Raw genomic sequence first — 14,292 nt, forward strand, 5'->3', positions numbered from 1 at the left:
TGCTGCTCTTTGCTGTTAGAATCCAATCACCCAACCGCATGTTTGTAACAGATGAAGAGGTTTTCAACAGAGGCGGCAAAATAACAAACCTGAAGGGAAAGATAACACCTGTGTTGTAAAACATGCAACACAGCCCAGCGATGGCAATAGAGGGAGTTGTACCATTTAGCATCTGTGGTCAAACTGGTGCATCAACACATAAAATAGCTGATGTTGGATCTGAGATGTAGCCGATCAATAAGGTTGCCGAAAGACCAACTGAGAGTTTCATTAGCAGTAATAAAATAAATTGAAAGATTTTGAAATAGATGCATGCATTTTCCATGTGGGTCTCATTTTTTATAAACAAATTTTATTCTATCATAAGGAATAAAAGGCAATTTTTTGCACATCTCGTTTTTTTCCTTGATTGGTTGTTTCTTCTTGGCTTTTTAATCTTCTTGCTTGAATAAAAATAAAATTGGCAGTGCTCATGACGCATTATTGCAGATCATACATCACTGTGTCAGTTTGTTTTAAAAGCTACTAAATAAATATTAGATAGTATAACTGTCAAGAAACACAGAGAATATGGCTATGTACAAGTGGCATTCAGAAAACCTGGCCTGATCTTTATGTAACTTAATTGAAATGTGTCCCCGCCCCCCCATCATATTAAAAGAAAACAAGCTGTGAATACATTTGATTTCACATTATCCCCCTTCTTACACAGAAACATCAATCAATGTGCTTCCGTGCCTGCACAAGTTCTCCCTCAGGCAGCTTTCTTGGAGCTGTGCAGAGAAAATCAATTGTTTTTGAAATGCTACGTTCTGAATTGTTGCCAACAGTATCAGACTACGGGCTAACGTCGGTGAACAAAATAGCAGACTGTTCAATTGCAATTCATCATCTTCATGAGGATGTATGAGAAGGGGGGAAAGCCTTTATTGAAATAATTACAGCAGTTGATTCTCACAGCAGAGGTGGAGGATTCCCGCTGTACTTTAAATGTCAATAGCTATCAATTAAAAAGCCAATATGTGTTATTTGAAGGTCTGACAAGACAATGCACCTATTATCAGCGCTTCACTTGATACTTCCCACATGCCCTGCGATGACTCAGCTTTAATCGAGCATGGTGTTGCGATTGTTTGAAAATTCCCAGGTTGAGTGCACCTTTGGCCGAGTTGTAAAACCCATAACTCGCATAAAATGACTGCTGGCAAGAAAACTGAAGGAGAGACATTGGAGGAAATGAGTGTGGTATTTGTTAAAGACATCAAATCATTTTGTGATTTGTTATTTTGTTCAAATTGACTTTTAATAAAAAATATCAGTGGATGTGTGTGCAATTGTGCATAGCTTATTTTCTTTACAGTCTTACGGTTTATGGTTCTGGGTCTTCGGGCACTACCATCATCCTTCATTTCAAAGTATTTCTTAGTCCTCATGTTATATTGTAGGGAGCAGACCAATATTTGTATTACCGTATTTTCTGGACTATAAGGCGCACCGGACCATAAGGCGCACCTTCAATGAATGGCCCATTTTAAAACTTTGTCCTTATATAAGGCGCATCGGACTATAAGGCGCACCATTAATGCATCATGTCAGATATTTAATCCAATTCATTCTCCATTTTATCTCTTTTTATTTCAACTTCAGACGCAACGAATTACTTTATAATCACAAAATAATGATCCAGTCTTTTTGATTCATGATTCATAGTCTTCAGCGGGCCACTTATGATTGATTTCATGACACAATGCTTCGGGTCAGTTTAAATTTAGGAATTAGGTCCATATATAAGGCGCACCGGACTATTAGGCGCACTGTTGGCTTTTGAGAAAATTTTAGGCTTTTAGGTGCGCCTTATAGTCCGGAAAATACGGTATTCAGTTTATCTTCTACTTGTATGGTTGGTTTTTCTGTTTATTACTATTTTAGGCAACCACCTCTGAGTTAGTTTTTATATCACGCTGACCTCTTGTCGAAAGTTTTAGTTGGTCTTCCTTCTCACTTGTAATGTGCTTTTTGTCCTCCTCAATTTGAATAAATATGGAAAACAAGTGTGCATCATTTGGCTACAAGAGGTTTAAAGTGTTGCTTCTAAGGCCAAAAATGGTCTTCCAGGCCAGCTGCAGCTGTGTACTCATGTGAAAGGAATAAAAACTCACTCCTGCATGTATCTTTATCATTTCATTGTTAAGACTTTGAAAAATTGGGTGTTCGCAACAATTTTCCCAACTTTGTGTTGACATTATTTCGTTATTCCTGCAACAGTCATCGTTCCTAACCCGCGTGACAAAAGGTTGCACTGATTACATAACTAAACTATGTGTACTCATCCTTGAACAAATGTACCATGCTCCAGCTAAACTCTTCCAGCCCGCCGCTATTAACAAGCAAGACTTTAGGTGTCAAGCATGCACAAGCACAGGACGGATTTTCTCGCCCGAGTGCACCCATAGACATTTCACTTTGGCATTACTTGTGGTAAATAGTATTTAACCACTGTAGGGCTGGTAGCCAAGCAATGATGCGCTAGCTTCATTAGCGATCCATTCAATAATAATGACAGTCATTAAGTGCTGTTATAGACTGTTAAGGGTCAGAGGTCAAGTTCCACGGAGCTCTTTGTAGACTATAGAAGCATTTTCTGTACAGACATTGCGATGCATAGCAAAATAACCAATTTGCATTTGCAGCGCACAAAAGTCAATAATAAAAGATAGGGAAGCGGATTTCAGTAAAATCCTGCGAGCGATTCCTGGTAAGAAATAATGTAATGTTGATGTCAGAATGAGATAGTGTGCAAATAATGGTAAGCCATCACGGGAAAAACAAACAGCAGCAATGTACTTCCTTGCAGGCAAACACAAGACAAGTTCCAATATTCAGTTGGAGTCCAATAAATAAAGACTTAGTCAAAACAATAACATCACTTACTAATTGAATATCAACAAGTTTCTTGGATGAGGCAATTCCAAGTGACGCTAAATTGAATATTTCTAGGGATAATATATTACAACACGAAAAGCAGGCCTGCTGTCCCTCCAGCATGGTGTCTGACCTCATCAGAATTTAACTTCATCCAAACAGGAACCACTGATGCCGTGATGTGCACAAGAACATTTCCAACATAACCTGAGTGTATTTTCATTGCCTTTCCGAAACGACACCACTTAAGCAACCCTGGAAAACCCACCCAAAGAAAATGTGACCCATGTTAATTCAGCTACTAAAATAACAATAAAAAAAGGTCAAATTTAACACCAAGAACCTCTTCTATCAGGAAGTATGAGCGCTTCCTTCACAGGACAGGGAAAGTGCTCTGTTAGACAAGTATCGGAGCAATTTGAAGCTGATGGTGGTGATTTAGGCGCTAAATTGGACAATGATAGCGATTCGGATAAATTGTTTCAACTGCATAAGAGTGATGGCGGTAAATCTTCTTCCCAAAGCAGAGACTCATTCAATGACTTGTCCACTGATGCTGTTCGGCCACAGTTAGAGCCAAATTGTGCCCGGAAAACTAACAAGAGGCTCACAAAAGGCTTTGAGTTACCTGCTGTGTACTTTCAAGGAGAACAAGTTGTACGAGGATGCCACAACGGACATTACTTTTGTGCTTTGTTTCCCTTGATATGTTTGAAAATATTGTTGACAGTTTCCAAAATGTGTAGACACTGATAAATAGAACAAGTTCTAGGAATGTATTCCAGGATGGGAATAATTCAAATGTTAGGACTCCTTTGTCCAAAGTGTGACATACAATTCCACAAAAACAAAATAAGGCCAAAAAAAAAAACATCAAATGTATCTGTTTAAATCAGTCTTGATTAGATGAATTCATTAAACATCATTTGACTGAAAGCCTTCAACATCCACAGTTTGATCTTTCCTGTTCTATTATAATACTGAGAATGAAATGTGGCTGGAAATCGACACCAGACGACAATGATGTTGGGGAGGTAAAGTGAAGCATTGAAGAGTAAAAGAAAATCGGATTTTGTGATAATACAAGACCTTTCAAACTAAAATACCGCTCACTAAATCCACTCCTGTCTGTCATTAAACTCTGACAAGAAAGAAATAAAAGGCTAAAAACATCGACAGAGAAAACTTTTGAAACAAGGTCACACAAAAGGAAGTGGTGGAAAGGACAGAGGTCTATGACTTGAAAGGGAAATTTTAAAAAGCCTCTTGAGCTATGGAAAATATCCTAATCTGACAATCCAAATGATACAATAAGGACAAATGCTAATGCACAGATCCCGGAGATTTGCTCACACCAATGAAACAAGAGATTGGTATCTCGCAGCAGTGATAAGGAAATCCAAGTCAGACTGTGTCATCCATAGAAACTGGACCAAGTCCATAAATTGTTTGAATTTACCCAGATGCAAATGTTGTGGATCAAACATGGTGGTGTCATGCCGTCTTTGATGATCTAAGTCATAATTCAGAAGTATGTCATTGGAAGGCAGCCCTTTGCCGTTCAAAGGAGAAGCCAGATAAATATAAATCACCGCCGCAACATAGTTCAAATGTCTTTCTCAGTCGTGAGCGAATAAATGCAAAGCTGGAGTGCCACTTTGTTGTCCAGAACTGAACACACGCCTCTCAGAAGCACTGAGAGTCGTCATCTCTAGTTTCATTTATAGCCAGGACTGTTGAACTCCACAACCTCACCATAGGTAGATCGGACCAGCCCCGAGCCACACCAGATAGACACCAAATATATTCAAGAGTTGATAAGATTATCATTGTGTAACTCAGCACTCACCTCAAGAGCCTCCAAGGTCACAAACCCCGTGATAGAAAAACCATCGATGACGTCCTCCTCGGCAGAGGTAGACTCCTTTCGTTTTCTCCGCGGGGGTCTCGGACGAGACGAGGAGGGTTCCCTCTTGCCTTCCCGTTCCGAGTCAGATGAGAAGTGAAAGACAGAGCCTTTAACACGATTGTTGCTTATCCCATTTGATCTCCTTTCTCGATTCCTTTCCGACCTCGACTTCTTCTTGCGCAGGCCACTAGTTTGAGGTCCATCCATGTCCTTCATGGAGGAAAGATCCAGATAAACCTTGCTCTTAACGGAAAGCAAAGTCTTCAAGGATCAAATAGCGGAGGTGCTCCAAATCCACTTGAGGGGGATTTCCCGGTGAATGTTCTCAATACATTGGATCCAAGTTAACCTTGTAATATCCAGCAGATGAAGCCTTTTACACGTAACTGCATTGAGTTACTAAATGGAGCTCGATTCCAAGAACGGTAACGATCCCTCCCGATGGCGAGCCATCAAATCCTACAATGATGTTGTAAAATCATTGATTAACCAGCGTTCTGGCAACGATGTCTGTTTTCAGGATAAAGCAAAAGTCTGCTGAGGGAGCAGGAGCCACCATGGCGAGTCCGGCATGTGACGTGGCATCTTTCCTCCGCTCTCCTGTTCTTCTTACGCAAACACAGCAAACCTGTCAAATAGAGAGAGAGAAAGTTATTTACAACATGATCGCTCAGCAGACGTGAACTTTTGAGTTTGTGATGTCGTTTTCCAAAAGGTGTGGCAGACTCTACTGAAGGTTTGTGCCCTTCTCCATAATGCAAGATTAATGTTTGATGAGGGTAGCTATCATCTCGTCTGGTTCCTTCATCTGCCAGGCTGTAAAATCTCATACATCATTAAGTCTTTAAAGATTATGTTTGTCTCGATGAGAGCTACTGGCAGATAATTATCAATATCCATATTAACTGTGTTTACCATTGGGATTGTAATTGGGATTGGTTAGCTACATGAGGGTCACAATATTAGAAACAGCATTCGCTATAGTTAAAATCTAATTCTATCAAATTCATGAATAGCAGTCTTGTAGAAAATATGAGATCTTCTTTGTGCAGGTTTATCGAATGTGTCCAGTCAGATTGAATCAAATCAATAAATGGAAAAAATAAACTTGCATTACAGCACTTTTTAGAGATGAGCAATCATTACTGAGATGGGAAAGTCATTTGTAAGGATTAATATAAATATGGCACAATGTAACCATTATAAAGTAATAAATCTGACAATTTAAAAACTGTTCTGCCCACACAGTGCCAAGAATCTATCAACTATTAGGGTTGTGATCTCAATTCTCCTCTTCTGGCTACACTCAATCTGGGCTCAGTTAACACATCCAACAGTTATCAAGACTAGATTTATTGAAACCATATTGCCGCCCGGAACCCCAACAACTCGCGTATATTAAACTGAAAATGAATGTCATGAACGTAAAGCTAATGATCTTTTTTTTTTTTTTTTTTTACACAGTGGTGAGTCTAGTGGTGTAACTATTTAATGTTACTATATAAATCAGAGAAGATTTACTATTGTGAGGATGAAATCAGTGGATTTGCACAATTTTAAGTTAGACAATGGCTCGAAACGACATGATTATCGAGTAATTGATTTTAGGTGACCACTCGGCTGATCATCAGCCATGGAAAATATGTATTTCCCCACCGATATTTAATTTGTATATACACAGCCACTTTTTGTGGTTTTTCCAACCAGACAATACATATCGAATCAATTAAAAAAAACAAAAAAATCTTTTTAAAATGGCCAGGATATGACTCATGTTGGAGCTCTGTCACTGTCATAGGCAGCAATTCAAACACATCCAAAGCATTAACTTAAGTGTAGGCCGAACTCCATATGTGTGTCAATACATGACATCATAGGACATGTGATGCATTTAATAAAGTATAACTTGAAACAAGCACACCTGAGAGGGTGCAGCACGCAGATGTACGTTGCACATTTAATGCATCACTAAACACACCAGAACCAATTTGTCACCACGTTCAACTTTACATTGTCTCCTTGGACACAGGTTGTCATGTAATCTGGTGGCCTTTTGCTCATTTGCACATGTAGTGGAGCATAGCAATCCTGCAAAGTGATTTAAACCTTTTTTTTTTTTTTTGGTGTGGTGGGGGGGGGGCAAACAAAATATATGGTTTTGTGTGGATGTCCATAACATTCCTGCATGAGAGCATTTAACTGCAGCAAACAACACAATATATCCAAATATATGTGATGCACCTTTATCACAATAATAATTCAACATCAGTGCATTCAGCCTGATGCCCATTAAGCCACTCATGAGATGACACACATATACTGCACAAATACCTCCACAAAAAAGAAAGAGGAGAAAAAAAACGCTCTCTCGTAGAAAACTGATCTAGCTTTCGCCGTTTCTTTTTTCTTCCTCTAGTCTAGTAAAAGATTTGTTCTCCTTGTCTTCGCTCAGAGTGTCTTTTTGTCTGCCTGGTGCTGTCAATAGAAATCTGTAATCCAGTGCAGCCCCACAGCAGCAGCGGGCTGGCACTGCCTCTTGCCTGGGCTCTCCGAGCTGCATTTTCCACTACAACACATACAAGCACACGCAACAAAAGCATGCCTCTTTTTTTTTTTTTTTTTTTTTTTTTTTTTTCTCCCCTCTCTCTCCAAGACACGTCATGCAAAGCCAAGAAATGCAAAACCTTGCGAATGGGGGAGGGACCGTCCGGCTAAGTTGCAGTCTGTCGGTCAATTATTATTAAAAAAAAAAAAAAAAAAGAATATAGCACGGGTAGGTTTGGAGCTGGCAAAATAGATCCTGCAAAGGGAAGGCACCCTCCGCTCCGCTCTTCCCCAGCTTAGACTTCCAGGATCCCGGAGACTCGGGGACCGGAGCGCAGGGATACGGCGGTGCCGCAGTGCCGCTTTACATGCTACACGCTTCCTCCTCGACGCAAATAGTGCTGTCTCACTTGCTTGGTGCGCGGCTCTTTTTTTCAAAGAGGTAGAACGGGTGATTTTTAGGGGAGGAGGAATTGTATTGCAACATTAAAGCAACACTAAGAAAATGAGCTCAATGAGAGATGAGCTCCTGACAGTCTTGGAAAGTTTTGCATGGATTATTGATGATACTACATCTATTGCACCTTGAGGGAATTGCATCATAGTTGGTGTTTCCATTTGAATTCCTGAGCAATTAAAAATGAAAAGACACTTAAGTGCAACACTTGAAAGAAAATTGAAACTAATAAAGCGTCATCCAAGCCGAACACCCAATCCTAGGGTCAATTGTAGGGTCAATTTATGGAAATATGTTTGGTCAGGTTATGAACTATTAACAAGTCGAGAGACTTCATTTGGATCTTTTTCTCCACTTCAGGCAAACTGTCCCAGCCGTATGTGTCATTAAAACCAGCATCCCCAGTGAAACTGCTGCTGAAGCACTATTTTACACAGTTCTGAAAAACATGCAGAGATGGAAAGTGAGAGCAATTAGTTGGCTCGGAAGGTTGAAATTATGCTTTAGTGACTTTTGGGATTATGCAGCAGTCAATGTTGAGATTATTTTATAACCACCATCATCTTGTTTGGTCCATAAAATAGGAGAGCCATTTTTTTTTTTTATACTGGGAGATAATCATTCAAGGATTTAAAACTCCAAAAAACTGTAAAGAAGGGCAACAGGTACACAGCAGTGTGGTGTAAAAAGAAAAAAGAAAAATCCGATGATGTCACTGATGCTGATTAAAATGAAACATTTGAGGAACTGCTTCTGCCTCACCACAAGCTCAGGTGTCAAATTATCATTTGCAAAACTGTCACCTCGGGGACACCCAAAGCTAACTAGCAGCGTTTTCAACTGGCAAGCGACACCCGCTGCTAATCAAATACTCTTTAATGATTACGCTTTACGACATCAGTGCGTACTCTTCCAAGTATCTCTGATGAAATGTGATACAAACAAATGATGTTCTGTTTTTGAAAACTCTAATTGCCGATTTGGAATACATGTACCCATTTTTTTTTTTCAAATGAATTTACTTTGTCACGACATATTTTTTCTTGCACAGTCAACATCTGCAGGGGTGGAAGGTGGCAACATACAACGGAGTTGAAAAATGTCATTATTAGCTACCAATCAGGTCAAGCAACTGTATCTATCCATTTTCTACCATGTTTACCCTCAACTAAGAAGTATCAGTGAGAAACGAATGGATCCTTCATGGGTGGTGCTTGCTTCTGTCCCAGTTGTCCTGCAAAAGGAAGAGAGGAAGCCGCCATGCCTGCAAGAATAATTCAGGAGGGACAGGCATTCACTTGACCTTGTCTCGTCTTTCCAAGAGGAGTGTCCTTGTGACAAATGGCACGGCGGCAAAGAGACAACAGCTAGGCAGCTATTTCCGCTTACCCGCCCTCTACTCATTAGACCAGGAAGACAAATCTGCTGCTCCCCTTTGCAGTGCCATTATTAGCTTTAATTACACCGTCGCCCTAACTTTCCTCCGCCTGCACGGCTTTATCCACTTCCACTCAGGAACCGATGACTTTACCCGCTATGAATATATGACCCCTGAAAGAAAGAAATGCATGACTTCTATTGGTATTTTAGTATAGCGAAAATGTTTATGCGCTAAACAAAATACAGCAGTGTTCAATTCCCCAAAACAAACAAACAAAGCTCTTGTAGCCTTTAAATCCGAGTTAAATAAACACGTCAGTCATGCAGCGTGTAGTGAGAAAATGCAATGGAGGTATACCGAGAGGGTTGCCGCTTGTCGGTTTCATGAACAGAATGTTGGGATGTTTTCCAATTACTGCATCCCTGCACCCTTCAGTCTCGCAAGGCAGAGAAGGCAAAGTCGATGCTTTTTATTTGTATTAGGGGCTTGCTCGCAACCCCCTGGCTTGCTCCTGCAGCAAACGCACACAAAATAGCATCTCATAAAACCTTCAAATGAAGTGAATTGTAAAAGACAATATGGCAAGAATGGTTCCTGGATGAATAACAGGACACAGCGAGGGAGGTGGACTCTATTTGATTCTCATTTGTCTTCTAGCACGATGACGTATTACAGATGAGTCATTAATTTGTGGACCACCCACAGCAAGTAGCCCCAATATGGAAGGAAACCAGAAGAAAACCTCAAGGGTGCCTCTACTTTTACAAGCTGCTTCATTTGAGTAACCGTAAGCACACGTTGTAATGTAAATATGCAAACTGTTAGCGGTGGCAATAAAAATAAGCAACAATGGAATAATGTAGAATAACAGCCCCCCTCCCTCGGGGAATAATTTGTTCCATTGCTGTTTTATATTTTCATAAAGGAGAGTCATTGTACAAAAGGATTTGTACAGATTATGTGGATCAGGAGGATGATCTCACCACACTGTATTCCTCTTCTAAAGATGGATTGTGTTCAGTGCCAGAGTGAGACAGTTGCTCATTATCAAACGTGAACAGGAAAGACATGTAAACAAAACTAAGTGGAACTATGTGGAACAATATCCTCGTCTGCTTCTTCCATTGTTCTTGTTTGTGTTACAATGGAAGCTCTAAAGCGGAACAATGTTTGCCACATAGGAAAACTACATAGAAATAATTGTTTTAAAAAAAGTTAATTCCAAGCATCATTTTACCATTTAAAAAAAAATAAGTCAAAATGAATCCTCTGTTAAATAATATTCCAACTTCAACTACAATTGAGTACAGAATTAAAAATCAACAACTGTGTAGTATGTTTTATTTTCATACTGGCCGTCTTGGATGGAGTTGTCAGCTATGAGATTCAAGTCCTCACATCAGCTCTCAGCTGGAGAAGTTTAATCAATAAGACACAAATAATACACTTGTGTCTCAAGGTGGAGAAATGTACAAGATTTGATCCAAACTAATCTGAATGTGTTTGTTGCAAATGCTATGTGTGTGAGATAAAAATCTTTGCAGTCACACCCTGGATTGGTCACACACTTGGCAAAACTGATTCAATCAGCTTTTTTGTGAAAGACATAATGCGTAAAATCTTGAACCGTGACATCAGAAAGAGGAATGGCAATGATGACTACCATAGAAGCTTAAGTGGCAATTTCAACGATAGAGTATTTTTTTTTCTTGACCATGTGTTCCTTCTTCAATAATTGGAAAAGTGCAATGAAACTCTAACTCATGAAAGATTTGCAAATATTTTTGTTGGGGATCATAGATCAGCCAATGTGAAATGAATTGAGAAAGAGAATTGTGTCCTTCAAGTCAACCCACAATGTGAAAGCAAAGACAATTGAGTCATGGACTGAGATGAGTTACTTTTATATACATTGATGGATAATAGAAAACCATGTCAGCCAAAAAACTTGGACAAAATCCGACGTACAGAATTTGTCCTTTAACGATGTTTATTGAAACTTGTTGTTCCATCTCCTTCTGTATCGCACTGATTCTTGATCGACAGTGTGTTATCCCCAGAGACGTCTGCCTTTCAGCCTGCGGCTCTCCCTCTCTTTATGAAGGATTATAATCAAATTTTTCAATGTTGTCCTCAATACTGCCTTTCCAAACTCTTGGCTGGTCTCAGAAAAACAGCAGATGACTGACTGATAGTGCTTTTTATAGCCCTGTGAGCACAACCACTGTATGCTTAGTTCAGGTACATGTAAGCTTTGTCAAACTAATGGTAAAAATCGGTATAAATAACAACAAATGATCAAATAATAAAATGCATTTTCTGGTTAAAATACATTTGATTGCTCTCAAACAGGGCTAATAATGTAACAGTGTCCCTATTTAAAACTACTCTCTGAGCTAAAACTATAATTAGGCTCCACACGGCAAGTGAGTTTCACATTAGGCTTAGAGCTAAAATCGTTTTAGGGCACGCTAATGAGATCCATCAGTGTCAGGTCTGGTTTCTTAAATTTGTACAGAGTATATTTGAATAAATTGTTACATGTCTAGATGTCGATACACCTTAATATGTGGGTAAAGAGTTGCCCGAGTGATATGACGTGTTAAGTGGCTAAGCCACATGTAGCTTCAAAATATAATGTGGAGGTGATACCATACTTAAATTTAACTGTCACGATTATCATTATTGTTATTAGTTGGCATACTGATATTTGATTTATTTGAATTATTATTATCCTAATATGCCGTAGTGAAATGGGGTGAACAGTACGGATAGCGCATGAGATCCCGTCTGGTAATCATATTCATTCCCTTGGATCTCACACTTATGTATACTACTTAACGTTGAAGGTATTTGTGTGAAATAGTGAGAGCCGACAGCAAGTATATCACTTGCTTAGTCTTAGCCTATCAACGGGAGCTACGCTTAAATACTGCACGGATACAATTAATCACGCACAATCATGAGCACGTCGGTGGGAGTCAAGAGAAATCGATCTCCTGCTGGTCTTTTAATTGAAGCAATCTCACTTGTAAGGTCAGGAACATAGCTTGGAGGGAAATCATATTACTATACTGCACTTGAGTATCGGATAAGATAGGCGGTACCTTACGAAATAATGACGCAGTGTGTTGCAAAATCCATTTTGTCCCGTTGTATTGTGATGTATGGATGATAACCTACAGTAGCTGCGATCTAGCGATGTCACACCCAGTCATGAGGCCACTAGGTCAAACAATCTGCGATTCAACAATCCACTTCAAGCTGAGAGTCTGAGGTTGACAGGTTAAAGTGTGTTAAACACGACTTACGGAGATTAGTTTGGAGAAAGGCTGGCGGTGGAAGGAGAGATAACACAAGGAAAAGATCAGCGTTGGATCAAGATCAGAAGATTACTCTGTGATTACTGAGACATCATTACTATTAAAAGAGCGCCAACAAGGCTGGGTACTTGCCAGAGTCATCAAAAGATCAGTCGTTTTATTATATGGGCTTAAGGAACCGGTGGAAGTCTCTGTTCCTTCATTAAGCACTTTTGATGACGCTCAATAGATTGCGACATCTTTGGGTGTAAGTAAACTGCCATAATGTCAGACATGTCTTACAAGCATATCTTTCGGGAAGCATCCACAGGTAAAAATACAAGACAACTTCATTTCCGCAAGAAAGGGAAAGACAATTACTTTTTTTCCACAGGCAACTGTAGACAGTGATACCACTTCAAATATATAAATGTCTACCAATGTGATAAAAAAAAATGCAGTTCTGTGAAAAATGGTCTGTCGGTGTCATCAATTTTCAAATTTATTCCGCCGCCAGGAATAAACAGAGCCTTCCCCCAGATGACAAAAGACAATCATATTGATTGTTAAAAATACAGTGAGTGGAAATGAATCCCACCGCAGCTTCATCAAAAGTCAACTGAATGACTAAACCACCAACAACCTTGTTTCTATCCATCTTTCCATCCAGATGGAAAAAAAAACCAGAACATATTCGGAGCATTGCATTGCTCTAAGCAGACTAGGAGAAGATTATCCATACTTTTATCTCCTCTACACTTGAAAATTGTTCAGATCTTCTGTCAGGACTCCTTCAAAAGACTATCAAACAGCTGCAGCTCATGAAAAACACTAACTTGAGTTCTAACCAGAAAGAAGGGATCAGAATTTTTCACTCCAGCCCTAACGGCTTACACTGGCTCCTTCCATCCATTTTCTGAACCGGATTTAAGAAGCTAGGAAAAAACTGTGAGCTCTCATGTCAAAGTCAAATGATCCCATCATGGCAATTGCGTTCCAAAACTCGTCATTCAAGAAATGGCCTGCTGTCGCCTGTCAAACCTTCACCCACCTGCCCTCGTACTTGGCAGCGGTATGTCAATAGTCCTATTAGCCAATTAATGACTAGATCATCTAATGAAAGGGATTATGTCACTGAAAGACAGTAGACAATCCCAGCGGCAGAAGAATTGTCTTTGGAGTTGTAGAAAAACAACAACTTTATATTTGGAAGAGGATGTTAGATCCAAATGTTTATTTAACTCCCCCTTTTAACAAACATTACAGCAGAGCATTAATTAGGCAGTTCAGTGTTGCTTAGCAAGTCGTTCCAGCCGTAAAACACTAATGTTCCAAAACATCTCGACTGCATGGGAGCTGTCGTGTGTTTTTCGCTGCCAAGCAAACATTGAGTAATGCCGCCGCGGCTCACGAAAATGCTCAGCTCATTTTATGACTCAGGCCAGGGAATGATGTCATTGTTGCACCGTTTACTCTGCTTGTCGTATAAAATAAAAAATATAAAAAGACAGCTGCTGCTGTTTTCTTTCATTTGATTGTCTGGCCCACCTTGGAGGTTGCAGTTTGGTTTTGAATTCAACAAATTTGCAATTAAGATATTTAGCTATATGAGAGGCACGTTAAAGTGCAAGTCTAGCAAGTGACGGAAATACGCAACATAACCCGTGCTGATATCAGCATGCAAACGAATTTGACCTGTAAGTGTACAGTTCAAAATGATGATCAACAAACTCTCTCTCTCTCGCTCTCCCTGATGAAATTCTCCCACGCTCCCACT

General features: G+C 39.7%; 1 protein-coding gene across 11 annotated transcripts in view; it reads right to left on the reverse strand.

Annotated features, from left to right (window-relative positions):
* auts2a (activator of transcription and developmental regulator AUTS2 a) overlaps nucleotides 1–7,689 on the reverse strand; it is a 171,638-nt gene extending 163,949 nt beyond the window's left edge. For 7 of the 11 annotated variants that reach the window (XM_037270488.1, XM_037270490.1, XM_037270499.1 and 4 more), the window contains exons 1-2: nucleotides 7,516–7,688; nucleotides 4,772–5,459 (exon numbers count right to left, since the gene is read on the reverse strand). In XM_037270488.1, coding sequence (XP_037126383.1) covers nucleotides 4,772–5,047 — 276 coding nt within the window. In that variant the 5' untranslated portion in view covers nucleotides 5,048–5,459; nucleotides 7,516–7,688. Of the gene's footprint in view, nucleotides 1–4,771; nucleotides 5,460–7,515 lie in introns of those variants that run through there. The other 4 variants (XM_037270495.1, XM_037270494.1, XM_037270489.1 and 1 more) reach the window with 3 other exon arrangements.
* Nucleotides 7,690–14,292: the final 6,603 nt, after the last annotated feature.

Source organism: Syngnathus acus, chromosome 14 (assembly GCF_901709675.1).
Source record: "Syngnathus acus chromosome 14, fSynAcu1.2, whole genome shotgun sequence".
NCBI lineage: Eukaryota > Metazoa > Chordata > Actinopteri > Syngnathiformes > Syngnathidae > Syngnathus > Syngnathus acus.